At 42.9% G+C, this 22480-nt stretch overlaps 1 protein-coding gene across 2 annotated transcripts in view; it reads right to left on the bottom strand.

The window, feature by feature from the left end:
- Positions 1-9890: 9890 nt before the first annotated feature.
- FBXO16 (F-box protein 16) overlaps positions 9891-22480 on the bottom strand; it is a 38480-nt gene continuing 25890 nt past the window's right edge. For both annotated transcript variants that reach the window (XM_031692557.2, XM_072952560.1), the window contains exons 7-8: positions 20160-20262; positions 9891-10211 (exon numbers count right to left, since the gene is read on the bottom strand). In XM_031692557.2, coding sequence (XP_031548417.2) covers positions 10047-10211; positions 20160-20262 — 268 coding nt within the window. In that variant the 3' untranslated portion in view covers positions 9891-10046. The remainder of the gene's footprint in view (positions 10212-20159; positions 20263-22480) is intronic.

Genomic DNA, 22480 nt, shown 5'->3' with positions numbered 1-22480 from the left:
TTTCCAGCTTTATCACTACTACTCCCCTTCATGAAGCCTTGACTTCAGAAAAAGCTGTCTAATCTCTGCTCACATTTGCTTTTTTTTTTTTCTTTGCATAAACCATCTTATCTCGCTGGAACTCTGTCCCAGCTCACGCCTACCCATCCAAATCCTGTCCAGCCTTAAAGGAACAAATCAACTCTCTACTTGGTGAAAATGTCTCAAATCACGATATTCTCTCCTTCTGACTCACTGCATGACTGTGAAAAGTGCAGGGGAAAGAACAGAATGGTATACAGCAGTGTTCTTCAAACATCAGAGGGCATAAGACATACCTGGGGATCTTTTTTAAATGCAGAGGGTCTGTTTGTTTTGGTGAGAATGTTTACATTCTACTCACAGCAAATTTCAATTACACAACACAGTGTTATTAACTACAGTCACCATGTTTTATATTAGATCCTCAGAACTTTTTCATCTTACAGCTGAGTTTGTACCCTTTTAACAACCTCTCCTGTTTCTATCTTGCCTCCAGCCCTTGGCAACCTCTTCTCTACTCTCTGTTCCTATGAATTTTGCTTTTCTTTTCTTTTTTTTTTTCAGACTCTATAGATCAGTGGTGCCATCAGTATTTGTTTTTCTTTGTTTATCTTATTTTACTTAGCATAATGCCCTCAGGATTCATCTATGTGGTCACAAATGTCAGGACTTCCTTCTTTCTCATGGCTTAATAATATTCCATGTGTATATACACCGTATTTTCTTTCTTCATTCATCTGTTGATGGGCACTTAGTTTCCATATCTTGGCTATTGTGAATAATGCTGCAATGAACATAGGAGTGCAGATACTTCTTTGAGATCCTATTTAATTTCCTTTGGATATATACTTATCAGTGGACTTGCTGGATCATATGGTAGGTCTATTTTAATTTTTTGAGGAAGCTCCATATTGTTTCCACAGTGACTGTACCAATTTATATTGCCATCAAATGTACGAGGGGTCCCGTCCCTCCAGATTCTTGCCAACACTTGTTACTACTTGTCTTTTTGATGATAGACATTCTGGCAGGTGTGAGGTGCTATCTCATGGTGGTTTTGATTTGTATTTCCCTGACGATTAGTGACATTGAGCACCCTTTCATGTGCCTGTTGACCATCTGTTTGTCTTCTTTGGAAAAATGTCTCTTCAGTTCTTCTGCCCATTTTAAAATTAATTTTATTTTTGCTGCTGAGTTTTATGAATTCTTTATAGATTTTGGATGTTAACCCCTTGTCAGTTGGAAGTCAGGAAGCATGATGCCTACAGCTTTGTTCTTTCTCAAGATTGTTTTGGCTATTCAGGGTCTTTGGTGGTTTCCACACAAATTTTAGGATTGTTTGTTCTATTTTTGTGAAAAACGCCATCGGAATTCTGATAGGAATTGCGCTGACTCTGTAGATTGCTTTGGGTAGTGTGGACATCTTAACAATATTAATTCTTCCAATCCATGAGCACAGAATCTTTCCATTTACTTGTATCTTCAATTTATTTCATCCATGTTTTATAGTTTTCAGTGTACAGATCTTTCAGCTCCTTGGTAAAATTTATTCCTATGTACTTTATTATTTTTTTGATGCAATTGTCAATGGAATTGTTTTCTTAATTTCTTTTTCTGATAGTTCACTGTTAGTGTATAAAAATGCAACTAATTTTTATATATTGGTTTTACATCCTGCAACTTTACTGAATTCAATGGTTAGTTCTAACAGTTTTTTGGTAGAATCTTTAGGGTTTTCTATACATAATATGTCATCTGCAAGTAGAGACAGTTCTCATTCTTTCTTTCTGATTTGCATGCCTTTTATTTCTTTCCCTTACCTAATTGTTTTGGGTAGGACTTCTAGTACTATGTTGGAAAAAAGGTGGTAAGAATGGACATCCTCATCCAGTTTCTGATCATAGAGGAAAAGCTTTTCACTTTGCACCACTGAGTATAACTTTGCACTGTTGAGGGATCTTGTCATATATGGTGTTCATTATGTTGAGGTACATCCCCTCTACACTTAGTTTGATGGGAGTTTTTATCATGAATGGGTGTTAAATTTTGTCAAATGTTCTTCCTGCATCTATTGAGATAATCATATGATTTTTATCTTTCATTTTGTTAATGTGGTGAATCACATTGCTTGATCTGCGGATGTTGAAAAAGGCCTGTCATTTTATTTTATTTTTTTTTAATTGAAGTACAGTCAATTACAATGTGTCTATTTCTGGTGTACAGCACAATGTCCCAGTCATGTATATATATATACATATATTTGTTGTTATAAAACATAGATAGTTTCCTGTGCTATACAAAAGAACCTTTTTAAAATCTATTTTTATATATAGTGGCTAACATTTGTGAATCTCAAACTCCCAGATTTATCCCTTCCCACCTCCTTTCCCCCAGTAACCATAAGATTGTTTACTAAGTCTGCAAGTCTGTTCCTGTTTTGTAGATGAGTTCATAGTGTACTTTCTTTAGATTCCACATATGAGTGATATCATATGGTATTTGTCTTTCTCTTTCTGGCTTACTTCACTTAGAATGACAATCTCCAGGGCCATCTGTTTGCTGCAAATGGCATTATTTTATTCTTTTTTATGGCAGAGTAGTATTCCATTGTATAAATATACCACAGCTGCTTTATCCAGTCATCTGTTGATGGACATTTAGGTTGCTTCCATGTCTTGGCTATTGTAAATAGTGCTGCTATGCACATTGGGGTGCATGTATCTTTTTGAATTAGAGTTCCCTCCAGATATATGCCCAGAAGTGGGATTGCTGGATCATAGGGTAAGTCTATTTTTAGTTTTTTGAGGAATCTCCATACTGTTTTCCACAGTGGCTGCACCAATTTACATTCCCACCAGCAGTGTAGGAGGGTTCCCTTCTCTCCACAGCCTCTCCAGCATTTATCATTTGTGGACTTTGGAATGATGGAAAGGCTTATTGTTTTAATTCATCCATTTCTTTTAATCATTAGGGCCACTGTACGTAATCTGGTGCGTCATCATTTTATCCCTGGATTGTTGCTGCAGTAGTCAATCTACCTATACAGTCTTTTGCCATGCGAATTGATCCTGTATCTAACTTTTTGGAAATGCTCATTTTATCTCATCACTTCCTGATGCAGGCACCCACAGAAGCTCCTTACTGCATCTTGCTCAGGTGCCGCCTGCCCTCAGCCCCACCCTCCCACCCGCCCTTCTTGCTCTGCCTTCACAGGATGCCGGTCAAGCCTTCACTCCCCTCCTGGTAACAAACTGCCTTACCTCCGTCCTCTTTCTCCTACTTTTGCTGCCTCCTCTCTGCCTATCCAAGCCTTACCCTTCCTTCGGGACTTGGGTCAAGATTCACTTTCACAACTGCTCTTTAATTATTACAGCCCATACTGTATTCTTTGAACTACAGCTATGCTTAACATCTTTAAAATGAAGACTAGAGCTTTGAGGTTCTCTTAACAGTTTCTTGCCTACAAGAAAACTTCCTGCTACATTGTAGTTTCCTTGATTGCCGGGATCCTGTCTTGCCTTTAGAATCCTTATGGATACGGAAAAGAAACAACTTTTTTTTTCTTTTTTCTTTTTTAAGTACAAAAGGATGGCATCTTGGTTAAACACACTGATGACAAGCAGATGGGGGCTCATGAAAAATCAGTTATTGGTGTTTCAGTGATATTAGCAAGGGAGTATTTATGTATTTGGGCTTTTCCATAAGATGGCCTCATAACCCAGATGTCAGGACCTGAATGTTTGTGTCCTCCCTAAATTCATATGTTGAAATCCTAACCTCCAGAGTGATGGTCTGACTATTTGGGGCCTTTCGGAGGTGATTAGGACATGAGGGTGGTTTAGTGGGATTAGTGCCCTTATAAAAGAGACCTCCGAGAGCTCCCTCACCTATTCCACTAGGTGAGGACACAGGAAACGTTGCTGGCTGTGAACAAGGCAGTGGGCCCTGACCAGACACTGAATCTGTCAGTACCTTGACCTTGGACTCCCGGCCTCCAGAACAGGGAGAAGTAAGTGTCTGTTGTTTATAAGCCCCCAGTCTGTGGTATCTTGTTTTAGCAGGCCAAACGGACTAGGACAGCATGAGAGAACAGTTGCCCTGAGGTTCAGGTTGAGACCAGGTTTTCTGATTTAAGGAGAGTGGAGATTGAAGAGAAAAAGCAAGATACACGTATAACTTGCAAGAAAGTGAGATGAAGGAGGGGAACAAGGCTGGGTCACATGAAAACCTTTTTAGGACAAGTTGTAAAGCGAGGAGTAAAGAATGTGAGACACCTGAAAGAGGCTTAAATGAGAAAGCACTGTCCTAGGACACCAAAGGGGATGGAGCCAGGAGCCCGGGTGGGTGGGACACAGTCTTAGCAGGGGTCGTTTTCGAAGCCTTGGTAAGAAACAGGGCTGTATCTGAAATGGAGTTTAAATATACATCTCTGTCTCTCTGTCTCGCTCATTCTTCTACCTTTCAGTGTATACTTTAGTAGAATTAAGTAGATTCACATTGTTGTACAACCATCAATATTATCCATCTTCAGAACTTTTTCATCTTCCCAAACTGAAAGTCTGTTCCTATTAAATACCCCGTGCCCCTGGCACTCCCATTCCACTTTCCATCTCTATGAATCTGACTACGCTGGGAACCTCGTGTAAGCAGAACCACACAGTATTTGTCCTTTCTCCATCCAGGTTATAGCATGTGTCAAAAGTTCCTTCCTTTCTAAGGCTTAATTGTATTCCATTGTATGGATGTACTACACTTTCGTTTACCCATTCATCGGTCAAGGGACACTTGGGTTTCTTCCACCTTTTGGCTATTGCAAATAATACTGCTATAAACCTGGGTGCACAAATATCTCTTTGAGTCCCTGCTTTCAAGTCTTTTTGGATATACACCCAGAAGTGGACTTGCTGGATCTTATGGTAATTCTGTTTAATTTTTTGAGGAACCACCATATGATTTTCCATAGTGGCTGCCATTTGACATTCCCACCAGCAATGCACAAAGCTTCCTGTTTCTCCACATTCTATTTTTGATAATAGTTATCCTAATGGGTATAAAGTGGTTGGTTAATTTTTAAAATAGATGTTTCTTCTTTAGACTGTAAGTTCTTCAAAAGCTGTGAATATTTGTTTGATTTGGGTGGAATCAAAGACTTGAGCTGAATAAATATTTCTCTAAAGGTATCGGTATAAATATTCAAAGTCTCCCAAAGCCTCTCCCCAGCAGAGGTAAAAAAACATGTTTTCAGTGGCGCCTGAGTTTTGAAGAGAGACCCCAGTGGGCAGAAAAGGAGCAGCTCCCTGGGCTCAGATAAGAGGGGAAGGAGCGCCCTCTGGTGTCCTTTGTCTGCCAGTGTCAGTAAATAAAGAAGCCAGCTGAGACATGAACATCTCAGATCTGGTGACCCACCCTGCAATGACAACAGTCAAACTCCATTCATGTGCCTACTGCGTGAAAGAAAATGTGAGAACATGGAGTGAGTGAAACTTGGATCTTTTGAAGAATTCCCAATCTAAAAGGGGGACAGGAATACAATACATGCAGAAATAACAATAGGATACTCCAAGCAAAATGGATAGATTACTATGTGAGTTCAGAAGGATTAAGACTCTGCAGAGATAAATCGAGATTCATATCCAAATGTAAAGCTGTAAGGCTGGGTATGACGGAGCTCAAGTTGGCAATGGGCTTTCTCTTATGGCTCCAGCTCCAGAGAGTCCGAGACCTGGGAGGGCAGCCTCCATGGAGGGGCCACACGGGTCTAGCTGTCAGGTTTCTAGAGCCCCTCCTAAGGTTTGGACAAGCTCACCTGCGCACATCCATCTTGTGGGGAGGGGCCCTGAGGACACATCCCGTGGTCCTTTCGTCCCTGTAGCGTCCTGCCCTTGGCTACCTATCCCTTGAGTTCCATCTCCGGACACTCCCTCCCTCCTTAAACAGGCTGTTGATGGACACACTGTCTCCATAGCTTCCCCTGACCTTGATGCTCACAAAGATAATTACATAGGACATATGGCTTTGGGGCTTTTGCAGGTATAATCAGCGTGGGGACCAGTTACAGAGCATTAAGAAGCTCTTTTGCAATCCTTGCTCCTGCAAGCAGCCTTCAGCTGGCCTCTTAGAGCCCTAGGAAGGGTGGGGGTGGAGTTTAGAGTCCTTCCCTTGGTCCGCATCCTTCTTGAATGCTGAATGAAGACAGAATCAAGGCGTGGCATTAGAAGTGACAACATGTGCATTTGGGTAGAAGCAGGTGCTCATCAGCATGGTGGAAAGAGCAGTACTTCAGAGTCAGACACACCTGCGCTCAAAGCCCAGCTCTGCTGCTCTGTGGCTGGGACTCTGCCTCCACTCTGCAGCTATGAGATGGGGGTAACAGTCCCACCCACTACCTCCTATGATTAGAGTATGTAAACCTTTAGGAAGGACCTAGCGCGACAAATGCCCCCTGATTTCCCTCTCTCGCCCCAAACCTCCTCCCTATCCTGATGTTCCTGTCAGCCTCCTGGCAGTTCGGGCCTGGGACTTCTGGGGCAGTTGCACAATAACTGAGATTTTAAGTCAACAGAGCAGCATGGGAAGCAGAAGAAGGGCTGCTTTGTCTGTCTTCTCGTGGAGGATGCTGGGGGGAAGGTATTTCCAAAGCATCTTAATTACTTCCTGAGACTTTTTCCAGTTTCCCAAGCCAGCATCTGAGAGTCATCCTTGATTTTTCTTTCTCACTTACCTCCCACAACTGTATTTCATCTGTAAGTTCTCTTACTTCTCCTTAAGATGTTCCTGACCCTCTGGTTCTCTCCATCTCCTGCCATTATTTTACTTTAAGTCACCATCATCTGTTCCCTGGAAAAACACAATGGCTTCCCGACTGCAGTCTTGTCCCTCTTCTTTTTTTTTTTTTAATTGATAAAACAACTTTTTTCTTCCCATGGTGGGTAGTAATTAGGTTTATTTACTTATTTAAAACAGAGGTGCTGGGGGTTGAACCCTGGACCTCATGTATGCTAAGCATGCACTCTACCACTGAGCTATACCCTCTCCCCCACCTTAATTATCCAGCAGATAGAGCTGTTTCTAAATGCAAGTCTCAGCAAGTCGCTCCCCTATTTAAGATTGCTTATTGATTGCTCAACTACCTCTAAGAGAGTCTTAACTCCTACAGCGGCTCAGTTCCTGCGTGGGCTCCTGCCCCCTTTTCCAGCTTTTCTCCCACCAAACCTGCTGCAACCCCCGCTTCTCTGTGCGCCAGTTCCACTGAGCCATTTACAGTCCCTGGATAAGGCACAGTGACCCATGCATTCCCTGGACGTGGAACTTTAAGTGCCTAAACCAGGACAGCCCTGGGCAAGCCAGGATCGTGGTCACCCTAGTTTCGTCTCGGGCCTCTGCATACCTTCCCCTGAACGCTGCCCCTTGTCTGACCCAGCCCTGCTTACTACTCGGTACTCCTCAACCACGGTTTCTACTTGGACATCACTTCTGCAGCTCCCAGGAAGTGGTTTATTTCCAGGACAGGTCTTTGTAGGAGCTGTCACAGCAAGCTGTCCCTGCAGCCATCACCATCACTGTGTCACAATGGCTGCTCTGTCTTCCCCACAGTTATAAACTCATTAAAGGCAGCAACAGGTTTTTTTTTTTTTTGCTCCTACCTATATTCCCAGAGCTTCTTAGCAATGAGTCTCGCACATAGGTTCAATGAAGTTTTCTTGAATATCAATATAAATTCATCTTTATCAACTGTTGTCTAATTCATATCGCTGTGGGGGATGTTATGGACTGAATGTTTGTGTCCCCTCTGAATTCATGTGTTGAAGTCTTAACTCCCAGAGTGGCTGCATTTGGAAATGGGGCCTCTAAGGATGTAAATAAAGTTAAATGAGGTGTTAAGGGTGGGGCCCTGTTCTGATTAGTGTCCTTATGAGAAGAGACACCAGTGAGACACTCTCTTTTTCCCTCTCCCTACACCGTCTTGGAAATGGACCTTTCAGCCCTCTGTTTGGGGGGAAGATGTTGTATGGATGGGAGACAAGGACACCCCCCACCCCTCCAAACCCTCCCAACCTGCAGATTTATGAGAATAACAGACTGTTGAAAGCAACTACATTTGGGGTCGGTTTGTTTCACAGGAACAGATAACCCGGTACAGCTTAAGACAAGACATAGCCACTCGTACTGGACGAGTACTTCTTTCTCTTGATTGTACCTCTGCCCCAGGAGATTCTGGTTTATTCCAGAGCGGGGCTGGGGACGTACTCCAGACTGGCCCATTCAAACATATTCCTACAACGTGACTGGCTCCAGACGTAATCAGAGGGGTTCTGCACCCCCTACCCCCACCCCTGCAGCTGACACCACTGCCCCTGGCTCCCGGGGGCCGACCGTGTGGGCTCAGGCCCCCGGAAGAGGAAGCTAACTGACAGCTGTCTGCTTCGCGCGTGGGAAGAACAGCAGGTCTCACTCCTGGCGTGTTTTCCTTCTTCTCTCAGTGCCACACGTTAGCCTCACCCTGGGAGGTGCAAACCAGGAATCCACTGTAAGTTGGTCGTGTTTTGTCTCCACCGATCATTCAGGTATCCAAACCACTGTATCCTGGGCCATCCCGCCAGGCCACCATTTCAAACCATTCAAAAATACACACATTACAGTATACAGAATAAGAACATAAGTGCTCAACATGGCATGATTGACAAACATATTTGTCTTTCTACCATTCTGCTTTACTTACCCAAATAAGTATCCTAGAATGACAACTTCTGGGACCTTAAAATGGTGACAGGAGTAGGTGGCTGAGTTGAGAATGTACGATGAATATCTTCACAGCTAAGTAGCATTTTCTGTTCTTCAGTAACTCTTTAAAGCCCATTGACATTGCCTGAATTGCTATCATAATTCCTCCTTTGGAAATGTCTACTGCGGCTCCTCCACCAGCTGCTTATTTCTCATTGTCCTCCTCAAATCCTCGCCCTCCCCGCCCACTCCCGGCCACACCCGTCGGCCCCACTCCCCGCCTCAAAGGCTGACATTGACCAGCTGCAGCCTCCTGGCTTCTCTGTTCCCTGACTTCTTCCTCTTTCCTCCCTGCCAGGCCCTGATTTCCACGGTGATCACACTGTGCTGTGTACTACTCTGTGCCTGGTAGCTGGATGGCCCACTCCGGGGTTCCACTTTACTGGATTCTAGGAATAGCATGACCTTTCTCTTCCGCCCTTCCAGGCAAAGGAGGAGAAAGGTTTCCGCTGTTGCTAATTTCCAGGTGCCTCGCCAGCTCGTCTTGATTCTCTTAGCCCTGCCCATGGGGAGCGTTAATGGGCTGAGCTGCATCCCCCCAACCAAGTTCCTATGTTGAAGTCCTCACCCCCCAAGACCTCAGAACGTGACTGTCTTTGGAAATAAGGTCTTCAAAGAGGTACTTCAGGTTCAGTGAAGTCATATGGGTGGGCCCTAATTCAGTCTGACTTGTGTCCTTATAATAAGAGATGAGGACACAGATGCACACAGAAGGAAGACCGTGTGAGGACCCAGGGAGAAGGTGGCCGTCTGCAAGCCAAGGAGAGATGCCTCAAAAGAAACCAACCCTGCTGACACCCTGATCATGGACGTCCAGCCTCCAAAACTGTGAGAAAATAACTATCTGCTGTTTATAAGCTACTCATCAGGGGGTGTTTTGTTATAGCGGCCAGAACAGACTCAGCCAGTGGCACTTTGTTATGACAGCCGTAACAAACTCAGACATCACGGTCAACAGCCCCATCTTTAAACTGCTCAAGCAGCCCTGGGAGTGTGCTGGCTTCCAGGACCCTGCCTCATCCATCCCTTTATCAACCCCATGGTATCCTCAACATTTCTATCTAAGTTTATAAATATGTCAACCTTCGTGTCATGAATACTTTTTACTGAAACACTGTATCACTTGCACAATGAGGTGCCTAGACTATTTCTAACAGAGGAGCCAAGGAACATCCAACTCTCCAACTTGCATTGCGTCGTGTCATTTCTAGAGAAGTCCTTTCACATCTTTAAATCATCTTCGGCTATAAGGCCTGGGGTAATGCTTGAAGCCCGGAGTGTCTCTGGAGATGCTGCATGAGAGTTTTTGTTGTTGCTTCGGTGGCTGGGAGCCCCACTGACCGAGGAGGAGGCCAGGCAGGATGGGCTGAAACCTGCAGAGGGGAGCTGAGCTCTGCACTCAGGGAGATCTGGGGACGAAAAAGATATCACTAGAGTGAGCATCGTTAAAACATCAGTGGAAGCTGTATCATTAAACTTAAGGATAAAAAACAATTTTATAAATAGGGCTGAATGGGATTTGTTGAGACTTGCCAATTTCCCCACCTTTCCCCTCATGCATTCTTCACCTTGGGCTACAAATAACAAGCTCCCTGGTCTCCAAAGGGCTTTCACAACCATGTTTCATTTGAACCTCAAGAAAATTCTGCGAGGTAGGGAGGGAGGGGTTAACATCTCTGTTTTATGAGTACATGAAACTGAAGGACAGGTAGGTCAAGTGCCAGCTCAAGTTCACGGAGCTACAGGTGTTAGAACTGGGTGGGGAGACTTGTGACACTTAGACCAGGTGGGCGTTGGTGGAGCTCCCACCTCTGATACTCCCTAATCTGCCCATGCACACAAAAGGCTAACGCCACAGGCTGACATTCCAACCGAAACTCACAGTGAGAAAGGATTTCTCCTCAACATCTGGCCATGAGCAGGACTGGAAGAGGAAAGAATGAGAGAGCAAGGGAAAGAAAGAAAACCAGCTGAGCTTGCAGGGAGCAGGAGGGATCTTCCCTCGTGCATTCACCCTCCTCTTGGCCCCAACTGCGTGCAGACTGACAGAGGAGATTCGGCAGATGTACAGAGGCCGAGCCTTGCCTGAGTGCTGGCCCCCTCCTGTGACTCCATATTCAGCTGGCAGGTCCCAGCAGTCAGATCACCCGCTGCATCCCTCTAACGCCCTGATGGGTATGCTCGCAGCACACAGGCTTTCTATTAACCTGGGGGAAATCCTACTCTAGACTTTCATTGAATCAGAAATTGCCTCAGCCAATGACTGCTGCCTCCAAAGAGTCAGGTCCCTCTTCCTCCCCTTCCTTCCAGAGGCGCCCTCCACCCCCAACTTGCCTCACCTTCTCTCTTTACTCCTTCTCTAATTCTGTCTGGAGGCCCACCTTCTCCAAGAGGCTTGAGTGTCTTGACCCTCAAGGATTTCTGCCTCAGCGGCATTCCTGAAGCCATTATTATCCCGACTCCTAACTTGGTGCTGAACATACGCTCTTGAGTGTTAATACTCATTTCTTTCTTCTTTTTATTTAATTGAAGTATAGTCAGTTACAACGTGTCAATTTCTGGTGTACTGTATAATGTTTCAGTCATACTTATACATACATATATTTGTAGTACTGGTTTCTGAATGTAACTTTTTTGCCTCCTCATGAGGCTGTCAGCTCCCTGAGAGCAAAGCTGGCATCCTATACCCACTTGGTACCTCCCTAGAGTGAGATCTATGCATATTTGCTGATGACTTTTCTGGGAAAGAGTAGGCAAAACTGGGGTTAAACAAAGCTGGTTGTTAGAATCCAAGAGGAGGGGGAGGAGGAATGGGAGTAAAGCATCTTCCCATGTTTGAAGTTTTCAGTGTTGCTTTAAGATCGGCGTCCAGTGAGCATTTTCAGCGTTGTTCTAAGATTAGCCTAAGGTAAGATGACAAATAGAAGCGTTCCTTTGCGCTATTTTAGGAACAATGAGAATAAAATAATACCAGTTGAATGAAGAAAAAGTCTAGGTTTCTGTGATACAAGAATGGGCTAGTAACACCTCATCTGTAACAGTTTCAAGTTTAATCCTATTACAGTGCAAAGCTTATTTATTCACTGTATTTGAGGAACCCTTTCCTCCTAAGTCCCCCGGGGAGGTTCACAGGCCCAGGCAGGCTGCTCTCAAGTTCTCTTTTTTCACTGTGGCAGGTCCCAGGGGCTCCCCCACTCCCCTCCTCTCCTCTTGGTAATTGTCACCACCTACGCAGACCATGATTTCTCATCCTTCTTAGATGGGCTCTGGAAAATGGTCTCCCTACACCTAACTTCCTCGCTGTCCCTGAAAACAAGCTCGCAGACCCTCTTCATTTTAAGACTTTAATGTCCACTATTACAAGAAAAAAGACAAGACTTAAGGGGAAAATATGGGGAAGGTATAAAAAAGTATACAAATCTGACACTCTTGGACCTTGGTCCTGAGCATTTGATGATCTGGTCGAAATAGCTGGAAATTTCTTTTTTACTAACATTGGGTACTGAGAACCAGGCATGGCTCTCTTGACACAGGAGAAGCCATTTTTGGCCTAAGTCACTGTGATCCAAGCCTGGCCACAGTGAATGCCCTTAAACAGGTCTCAGTAACTAATGATCTTAAGGGAACAAAGGAAAAGCAATCAAGAAACAACAGCTCAGTGACAAGACAGAGTCCTAGATATTACAATCTGATACTTATCTGCCAGTCGTGCAGAATCTAAGGCCCCCACCCAGGTCGAGGATGGAAGGACCACGTTGATCTTTTCTGATCCTCTTGACTTCTATCAACTAAGGCTTGGACTCTATCAATCTTGGCCCCAATTCTATGGTAAATTCTCCTCTACTTAAGCCCCTTCATGAATATGCATGTACCCTTGGCTTCAAACCTCCCCAGTTTTGCCGTTGGGGAGACACTGCTTTGTTCGGAAAGATCCCCAGTGTTCTCCTTCCTTGCTGCAAGTAATAATGAATCCTTCCTTCTCCCACTCTTTGACTTGATTGTGTCTTTTGGCTCGACACCCACCAAGAGGCAAACCCAGTTTTTTCGGGTAACAGATCCACACTAGGAGGGTGACAAACCCAAGCTCCATGGGGACAGAAGCTCCTGTGCTTGGGAGCCTTCCAGACCTTGCCCGAAGTGGCTCTTCATCTGACTGTTCATCTATGTCCTTTAACATATCCTTTAATACACTGGGAAATGTGTTTCTCTGAGTTCTGTGGGCTGCTCTAGCACATTAATTGAACCCAAGGAGGGTGTTGTTGTGAGACAGGAGGGAGATGGGCAGGGCACAACCATTAAAAGAATGATGTAGCCGTTTAGGATACAATATAAACTGGTTAGAACCAACCAGTCCCAAGATGGCAGATTTGACTTCCAGTTGACCTTGAGCCTCCTTACACACTCACCATAACACATTAGCTGCTAAGCGACACACTCCCAGGCACCATGACAGTTCCCAGGCTGACCATAAAAGGTCAAAAAGTGGGCAGTAGCCCAATTCCTGGAAATCCCTGCCCCTTCCCCAAAACAGTTGGAATAATCCTCCTATGTTAGCATATGAAATTACCCAGCCCACAAAAACTAACCATCTCCATACCCCAGGGCCACTCTCCCTTCTGAGATGAACCACATTCTGTTTATGGAATGTGTATCTCTCTAAATAAACTTGCTTTCACTTTTCTATGGCTCACTCTTGAATTCTTTCCTGCGCAAGACAAGAACCTTCTCTCGGTAACAGTTGGAACCTCTGATCTATAGCTGGTTGGTCAGAAGCACAAGTGATAACCTAGGCTGTGACAGGTGACTGAAGTGTGTGTTGAGGTGGGAGGGAGGGGAGTCTTGGGAGACTGAGCCCTTAACCAGTGGGATCTGAGCTGTCTCCAGGTAGACAGTGCCAGAATTGAGTTAAATTGTATGACACTCAGCTGGTGTTGCAGAGAATTGCTTGGTGTGGGGAAGACCCCCACCCATTTGGTGACCGGAAGTACTGGAAGTATGAGTGTTCTGCATGCGAAGTAAAAGAAACAGATAGGCTGAACTGAGATTTTCCCCTACAATGGGAGGGAAAGGTTGGTTTTTTCTGTCACACTGGGACTCATCAAACCTTTTTCTTCCTGCTCATCTTTGCTGCCTTGCTGTGAAAACCCCTCTCTTTCCTTGCCCCAGACAACTCCATCTCCCCAGCACAGAGACTTAACAATAGGGACTATCTTAGCAGGATGGTTGAACCTTATTTCAAGTGGTTTATTTTAACTTCTGAGCACTATGAGACCAGGCGAGGCTTATTTTACTACCGTTCTGTCCTACATTCTTCCTTCAAGACCTTTTCCTACAGCTCCTCTGACTTCCCCTTTTCTCTGTCTTTTAAAATAATTGTTAATTTTTGAATAGGTTACTTTTCTGCATAGTTCAGCACTGGAAATAAACAAAAAAGGACAGTGAAACACCTCCCTCCACCTCATCTCCCAGCCCTTCAGTTCCCTTCTGCAACCAATATTATCCTTTTTTGTGTGTATCCTTCCAGAGATATTTTATGCACTGCAAGCAAATAGACATATAAGATGCAAATATATCCTCCCCATCTCCTTTTTGATACCATTGGTGTTATACTATAAACACCATCACTTTTTGTTCACTATATATATATGATAGTATGTTAATGGGTGTGTGTGTGTGTATGTGTGTGATTGTTACAAATCAAAACTTAAAGAACTTCCTCAATCTCTCAACGGTTGTACTATGTACAATATGGTTCATCGGTAAATGTTCATCCATTTACCGATGAACCATATTGACAGCTGTTTGAGCTGTTCCCAATCTTTTGCTCCTAGAAACAATGCTGATGTAAGTCATCTTTACATTCAGCAGGTCTGCCTGCTGTCTCCTGTTTTCTGACGGGCTTAGGGTGCCAACAGCCACGCAATCTACCAGTAATCCTAGGACTGGAGCATCATCACAGAGTATTCCTTTCCTTGGTCTGATACCAGATGGAATCAGGTAATCTGAATGCATTTTTCTCATCAGTTGAATTTATGGTTCTTTTCCTAGAGAGGTTTCCCCAGTAGTGTCTCTCCATGTTGCTATCACATCTACACAAAGCCACATGTTATACATCAGCATTCTCTGGGGTTCTGTTCTTGGCCCACCTTCTGGGCAATCAGTGCCTAAATCTTCAACTGTTGGATTTATACCTCTCGCCTCGCTCTCCCTCCTGAGCAGGTAGAATCAGTCTTGTTGGAGACGCCAGGGTAATTTACGATGCACAGAGTGAGAAAACAAAGGGCCACAAGACAGAACAGGTAAACTATGCTCTCTTAGAGGCAAAGGAGAAATGCAAAGACTCTAAGTAGGGGTCCTGCCTGAGAGTTAATTTTGCCCTCAGGATTCTTAGCCATTAGGCATTTTCTTCTCGTAGGTATCAGAAATTAACAAGAGCCAGCACTGTAGTTAGAAGGCAGCGGAGGGCACACAGCACAGAATTCATGGCACTGAGTTTAACCACACACACATTATCCCAGTCTGGGAGCGTGGAATAGAAATCCCGACACGGATGAGGAGGAATGAGCAGGCACAAGATGTTACAGAGGTTGTGCAGGAAAAGAAAATAGATGACTTATGTTTCTGTACAGCTCTGGATGCAACCATCTTTACACAGCAGAAACTGTGAGGGAGAAGACAAAGGAGAAAGATAAAGAAAAGTGGGGAATTTAAGATAAAAGTGAGAAGGAGAAGCTTATGCCACAGGCTGGAGCCTCCTCCTGGCCACCTGGCCGACCCCCATCAGCCTCTTGCAGCTCTCAGCATCCGTGCTCTCCCACCCTTCCTTGCCAGCTTAGCGGGGGTCTGGTGTGATTCCATGGCTACTATGGCTACTATTACCTCTGCTGGCTACCAGTTACTGAGTGCTTACTTTGAGCTCGGCACTGTTGTTACTAACACCACTTTACAGACCAGGAAATAGAGCCTCCAAGATTGTTAATAAGTTGGCCCGACTCAGCGAGCTGTTAAAATTGTTTAGGCACTGAACCTAGGCTGATTAAGTCCCAATCCTGGGCCATTGGTCAGCAAAGTGAAAAATAAGATGGTATTTAATAGGGGAGAACACAAACATGTATTGAGTGTTTAAGATACACTTAAAATACCTGGCATTTAGTCCTCACCACAGTCCTGCAAGGGAGGTATCATTAGTCCCATTTTACAGATAAAGAAACTGAGGCTCAGAGAGGTTAAGTAACTTATCCAAAGTTGCACTGCTTAGTAAAAGAGCCCAAGTCTCACCGACAGCAAATCCCATATTCTTTCTGATTCTTCTTTCCAAATAGCATTCTCAGGAATTTCACTGATTGAACTGAATCATTAAAAATCTCTCCTTTAGATATTTTTAGTTCTGCACATCTAAACCAAATAGACATTATAAAAGAAACATGGGGGTGGGGGCAGTTCGTTAGAATTTGGAAGAAATCTATTAAAGATTGCCTGCAAGGAAGCCACTGTGTAAACTCTGTTTTGTAAATTCTCTTGTTCTAATTAATTATGTTTTCTAAAGTTCAAAGAAAAAGATGGGAGACAAACCAGTTTCCATCGGTTTCTAATTAGGATTCATGAATATGCGGGATTATTTGTTGGTATTCTAGGTAAAGTCACTTTAGTCACAACAGTGTCCCTAAAGTACTAGATGGGAGAGAGGACCTGTGGTCTGCAGCTCCATATTTTAGCCTGGAATGGACTTTAAAGATGTAGTTTAAACATTTTATAAGTGGGGAAATGAAAACTCAAATGGGTGCGTGGCTGCCATTTAACAGTAGAGGTGAGGCTAGAAGTCAGGGTTTCCTGATTCTTAAACCATTGTTCTTTCCAGGACATAAACCAGGAATCACTTTCGAGGATACTCTTTTTTCCTCCTCTTTTGACCCAGAAGGAGGAGGGGTGGGAGTGAGAAAGCTTAAAGAAGAGTTTTTAAAAGAATCAGGACACTAAGAATCAAGTTTTCCTGGAAGGCAGTCAAGAAGGTAACTGCAGAGGCTGGAGTCAGCAGAGCGAGGAAAAGATAAGGTCTTATCTAAAGCAATTAGAGTAAGCAGGCAATTAGCGGCTTCTGTTAACGCTGTGAACAGCAAGCTTTTTGAAATCCTTGGCCAAATCAGCACCTAGAAAGTGAGGACTTCTAATCTCCAAGAAAAAGTTCAGTGTGAGACAAAAGGTATCTGTTTTTATACTTAACTTGATAGAAAAAGAAAAAAACAAAAGACCTGAAACAAGATGGCAGCTGGGGTCCTGGGAGTTCCAATTCCAGGGCCTGGGGAGTCCGAAGCCCACCCCCTTGGTTTTTATGAATTGTCATGAGGGGCTTTCGTTTTCTTGGTTTCTAGAGATTTTGCTCCCATGTGTAAACTGAGTAAAATTTATTATAGAGATGGAAGTCAGGGTTTACATCCCAGTAATAGCCAAATTAATTTGATGGGCATAGATGGCGCACCACCTACCACTGACCACCCCGCTCCCCTGCCTGGTCTCAGCTTCTCTCAGTCTGGCTGGCTTCTCTCTCCTCGTCCTCTCTTTCCTCCCCCAACTCTGCTCCCCCGCCCTCCCCTGGCAGGAGCAGAAACAACAACTCTCCCTTTAATCTCCAGCCGGCGGCCAGACAGGTTTTCCCTCCTCTATAGTCCGACCCCAGCTCCCCTTCCCCTTCCTGAAGAGGACTCACAGGGCCAGCTGTTGAGAGTTTGGAAAAGAAAAAATTTTTTTCACATCTTTACACAAGATGGGAAAATCTCTGACATCTAAGATGGTACCCGGCTATGCCTCAGTGTTTATATTTTTTAATTGCTTTGTTCTGTATGGAATTTTTTTAAAATAATAACTAATGGTAGCAGGCATTTCTTGTTATTTTATATACTTAAAAAAAAAAGACCTTCAAAATTGCAAAGCATTAATGATCAGATCTAGGCTTCTATCTTCTATCAAGGATTCACACCAAAAGGTGGTTCAGTGAAGCGGCTGTGATGAAGCAGTACTGGAATTAGAAGAAAAGGAAATCAGGTGCCTTGGATGGAGAGGGGGAGGTTTTGAAAACTCAGACCTAATAGTAACAGAAAACATCACCAACTCACAGCAACATATGTGGATTCGCAACTGTTTCCCTGAGAATGTTTCTTTTTGGAGAGGACTCTCATATTTGAAGACTCAGTAATGACAGGCAAAAAGTGAAGATGTCGCGCGGTGGCCTGACAGCCACGCCCCAGAGAGATGACCTAAGGAGTATTCTTTGGACTCTTCCATTTCACAAGCTTTAGCTTCTCCCAGTATCACGTGCCCCTTTTCGGCTTAGAGGGGTTAAGGAATACTCAAGGGCCTCGTGCTCCCCTACCCATCAGGCTTTGGCAATCTGTGTCTCATTCTTGTCTTCACAACGTGTTCCCCTAAGTTTTGCCGGCTCACCTGTTTGTCTAGTTCCTCCTGAATCTTCCTCGATAAACCTGTCTAAATGATGCAAGAACTTTGTATCAAAAGAGTGTGTGATCTTCTCCGCTGCAGTCACACCCGGGCTCCGCAGCTGCACACTTGTCAGAGTTTCATTTGCTCCCTGCTCTCCTAGGTCCTCTCACTGAATTTCCTCAATCCCCATTTCCTCTCCTCTCAGGCCCCACATCCAGCATTTCTTCATTTTTACAAGCACCTTACCTCGAATAGGAGGTTGCTCATCTCCTCAGAGCTGTGTGGCCCACTTACGTGCCACCGTGTGTCGGGGGGGCCTTAGTTACATGCAGCCTGTGGCCCAAACAGCCCTGCTTATCCGGAGGACACCGCTACGGAGTCAGAGATCCCTGCTTACTTTTGGAGGGTTTAATTGTGCCTTATGCACCTTAGCCAAACTACTAAGCAGCAACAGTGGTGCTAATTAGCATATTTACATAAACACGTAGATCAACACAATCGCACTTCATTTGTTAACAGCTTAACTGCTCTCCACCATTGTCTAATTTGCCCTGGTTTCCCTTTCAGCTTTCATTCGCACAACTTGTAAAGTTTTCAATTTATAATGATTATTTTAACTCAAGCAAGCCCGGCTCCTGTGTGACAGACGGTGACCATCAAAAATCCACAGGGAAGGCTTCTGTTTAGCCTTTGATTTTATTTGTTTTTATTTTGCTTTTTAAGCTGGAAAAACGTTCAACTGTGTGGATGATTTGTAAGCATACCTTATGGATCAACTTCGATCGCCCTTCAAATTTCCTGTTCTCCTTCAGATTTCTCTTGGCCTTGGAGGGGCTGGGGAGCCAGGCAGAAGCACGACTGAATGGCCCAGGTGATAATCCTCCTCAAGTTACTTCCCTCAATGAATGGTTTTCACTGACAATTTTACTGCTCTGTTTTAAGATTCCCCCATCCCCTGGGCATTTGTACATATGTCTATGATAAGCCTCATCCAGCCCAACAAAATTGGCCCCTCAGAATACAGGATACTCTATTTTTAAAAGCTCATCTCTCTCTCTCTCTCCTTTTTTTTTTTTTTGGAACATAACACTTGAAATGCATTTAAACAGAAAGTAATTGGGCTTTAAAGGAGAGCCATAAAAGTGATTTATTCATAAGTACACATTTACTGCTCTCCCAGTGGACATCCATCTGATATTAATGTTCCTTGAGTGTATATCCTCAGCCCTTTTCTATCCTTACGACTACTATGAACTTTTTATTTCACCTTTATTCCTTTCTACTGTGCTCCAAAGACCCTCAGATGTGCTGAAAGGAATCCATTGTGGGTACAGAACCACAATCTGGGAAACTCTGCTATCAAATAATAATGCTCCCTAGTCCCAATCACTGACTTTATTAGGTAGTCAATTAGGTATTTTTTAATTAGGGAAAGAAAGTTCTTCATTTTTTTCCCCAAAGTTACTTGAAATGCACTTTTGTACTCATGCTGCACTGGTAGCAGGAACGCTATGGAAAGCATACCTTTTTCTTAGAGCCATGGAAACTTCATTCTACAGAGAAGTAATTTCTATACAGAAATTTCTATAGGTCCCCCTCCCCAACACCCCAAAAGACTCACAGCAGAAGAAAGAAACAATGACAATAATGTTCCCTTTAGATTGTATAGGTTTCAAAGTAAATTCATAAACATCAATTCATCTAAGCTTTTTTTTTCAAACAGGTGAGAAAACAGGCTCAGAGAGTTAAGATAAAGGACATTATCAGGGTCACATAGCTTGTCAGTCAGTGTCAGAGACCAGGATTTAAACCATCACTTGATGATTCCAATAAAAAAAAAAAAACAAATTCAGTCTCACAAATAGAGATCCAGCAATTTTCATTAACGCTTTGGTGCAGAATCTTTTGTAAGCAATACTTACCAGTGAATGTGCTTTTCTTAGTTTAGATCTGTCCTGCAATTTCTTTTTCTTATCACGTGACTGTTGGCTGAACTCCAGGGTCACTTCATGTCTTTTTCTTCTTCTGTAAATTGGAACGCATTGGAGAAAGCATAAATATTATTTTAAAGCTTTGGTGTTGGCATAGCTATTTGTCCACTTGATTTTGTTGGTCCTGTGGTTTAAAAGATTGTTTTCACTCAGCTGGAAACAAGCCAAATGTCCATCAACAGGAAACAGGTTGAATAAACTCTGACACATCCAACAATTGAGGACTATGAGCCTTGAGAAAGGAAGGCAGAATGCTTCTTGATGTAACTGTGGAGTGATCTCCAGGACATACTGGTGCGTGAAAAATAGGGGAATAAAGTGTTATGTCATGTGTGCTACCATTTCTTTCAGAAAGTGTGTGTGTGTGTGTGTGTGTGTGTGTATTTGTTTATATTTTTTTAACTGGAAGGGCTGTACCACAACACTTTGAAAAATAGTTAGCTATAAGCAGGATTCCCAATCAGGAACAAGCAATAATATGGAGGAGTAGGAACAAAAGCGAAACTTCTCCAAATACATCTTGTTATGTATTTGACTTTGGAACCATCTCAATTTTTCTCAGAATTACAAAATAAAATGAAGAAAATTCCTAAAATCTAAAAACAAGATGAAACAAATGATCTTGTCTATCAAGTTGGTGGCATTACCCCACACAAAGGAATTACTTCATGGGATTTTAAGACAGTAATTTGTCTGAATATTCTTAGTAGTAAGGACAAAAACAAAGGTAAAGAAATCTTAAGGGGGGAGGGTATAGTTCAAGTGGTAGAGCGCATGCTTAGCATGTATGTGGTCCTGGGTTCAATCCCCAGTACCTCCATTAAGAATAAATAAATAAATAAATAAACTTAATTACCTCCCCCTACCAAAAAAAAATGTTAAACTGTGTTTGTATTTATGAGTATTTGTTTTTTAAAACTATCACATATAACAGGATAAAGTAGGGATCCACAAACTACACCCCAGAGGGCAACTCAGACCCATGCCTATTTTTGTAGATAAAGTTTTATTGGAACACGGTCATGCCTACTTTTCGCATATTGTCTATGGTGGTTTTCAGGGTATGATGGCAGAGTTGAGCAGCTGTGACTGAGATATGGATATGGCCTGCAAAGCCTAGTGCATTTGCTGTCTGACCCTTTGCAGAAAAAGTTTGCCTAAAATAATGGACCAAGGCATTGATCCAGAAATTATGTGCTTTATGATGGAAGTATATGATCATTATACACTCAAGCCTCTAGATCTGACTACCAGTGTGACATTGAACAGGAGGCAGAGGAACGTGTTCAGCTGCAGTGTTGGGAGGACAATCACCAAAATCCAGAAGGTGAGAAGTTTTACAGGATAAATGACCGGATTTCTATAACAAACAACATGCAAGGGGGAACAAAAAAAAAAAAGGACAAAGAGGAAACCTATTGATCAAAAACAAAACAAAGCAAAACTTACGTGACATGGATCAAATGCAATATGTAGGTCTTACCTGGAACCTGATTAGACAAACTGATGGTTTAAAAATATCAAACCCTTATGAGACATTCAAGGAAACCTGAAAACTGACTTGGTATTTGATTGACTTTATTAAGAAATCATTCATTGATTAGAAGTGGTATGGTATCAGGTTATGATTTTTAGACAGAGTCTATCTGTAAAGGATAGGCATTGAAATATGTATGAATGAAATAATCTGACATTTGGATTTGCCTCCAAAGTAAACTGGGGGAAGAGCAGAGTGGGTGAGGAATGAACTGGTCACGAGCTGAAAACTATAAATGCTGGGTAATGGTTACAAGGAGTTCTAGTCTCTCTACTTTTGCATATATTTGAATTTCTATTATAAAAAACTTTTATTGGAAAAAGATCGGCTTTGCCCAAATATTTCCTGATACTTGATTTTCAAAAATTTTCCCCAACTTTTATAAGAGATACACCTTAAACATTAAGACACAGTTAGATTTAAAAATAAAGTGATGAGAAAAGATGTACCATGCAAAGAGGAAGCATAAAAAGGCTAGAATGACCATTAATATTGGATAAAATAGAATCAAGACAAAGAGTATTACTAAACATAAAGAGGAAGATTTCATAATGATACAGGGATCAACTAAACAGAAAGACATAACTGTTGCAAATGTGTATGTACTTAATTATAAAGCCTGAAAGTACATAAGGCAAAAATTAACAGACTTAAAAAGACAAATAGACAGTTCTACAATTTTTTTTAAAGTACATGCACTATATTCACCAAAATA

Source organism: Vicugna pacos, chromosome 31 (assembly GCF_048564905.1).
Source record: "Vicugna pacos chromosome 31, VicPac4, whole genome shotgun sequence".
NCBI lineage: Eukaryota > Metazoa > Chordata > Mammalia > Artiodactyla > Camelidae > Vicugna > Vicugna pacos.
Note: the sequence above shows the minus strand (reverse complement) of the source record. Positions and strands in the feature narration are given on the sequence as shown.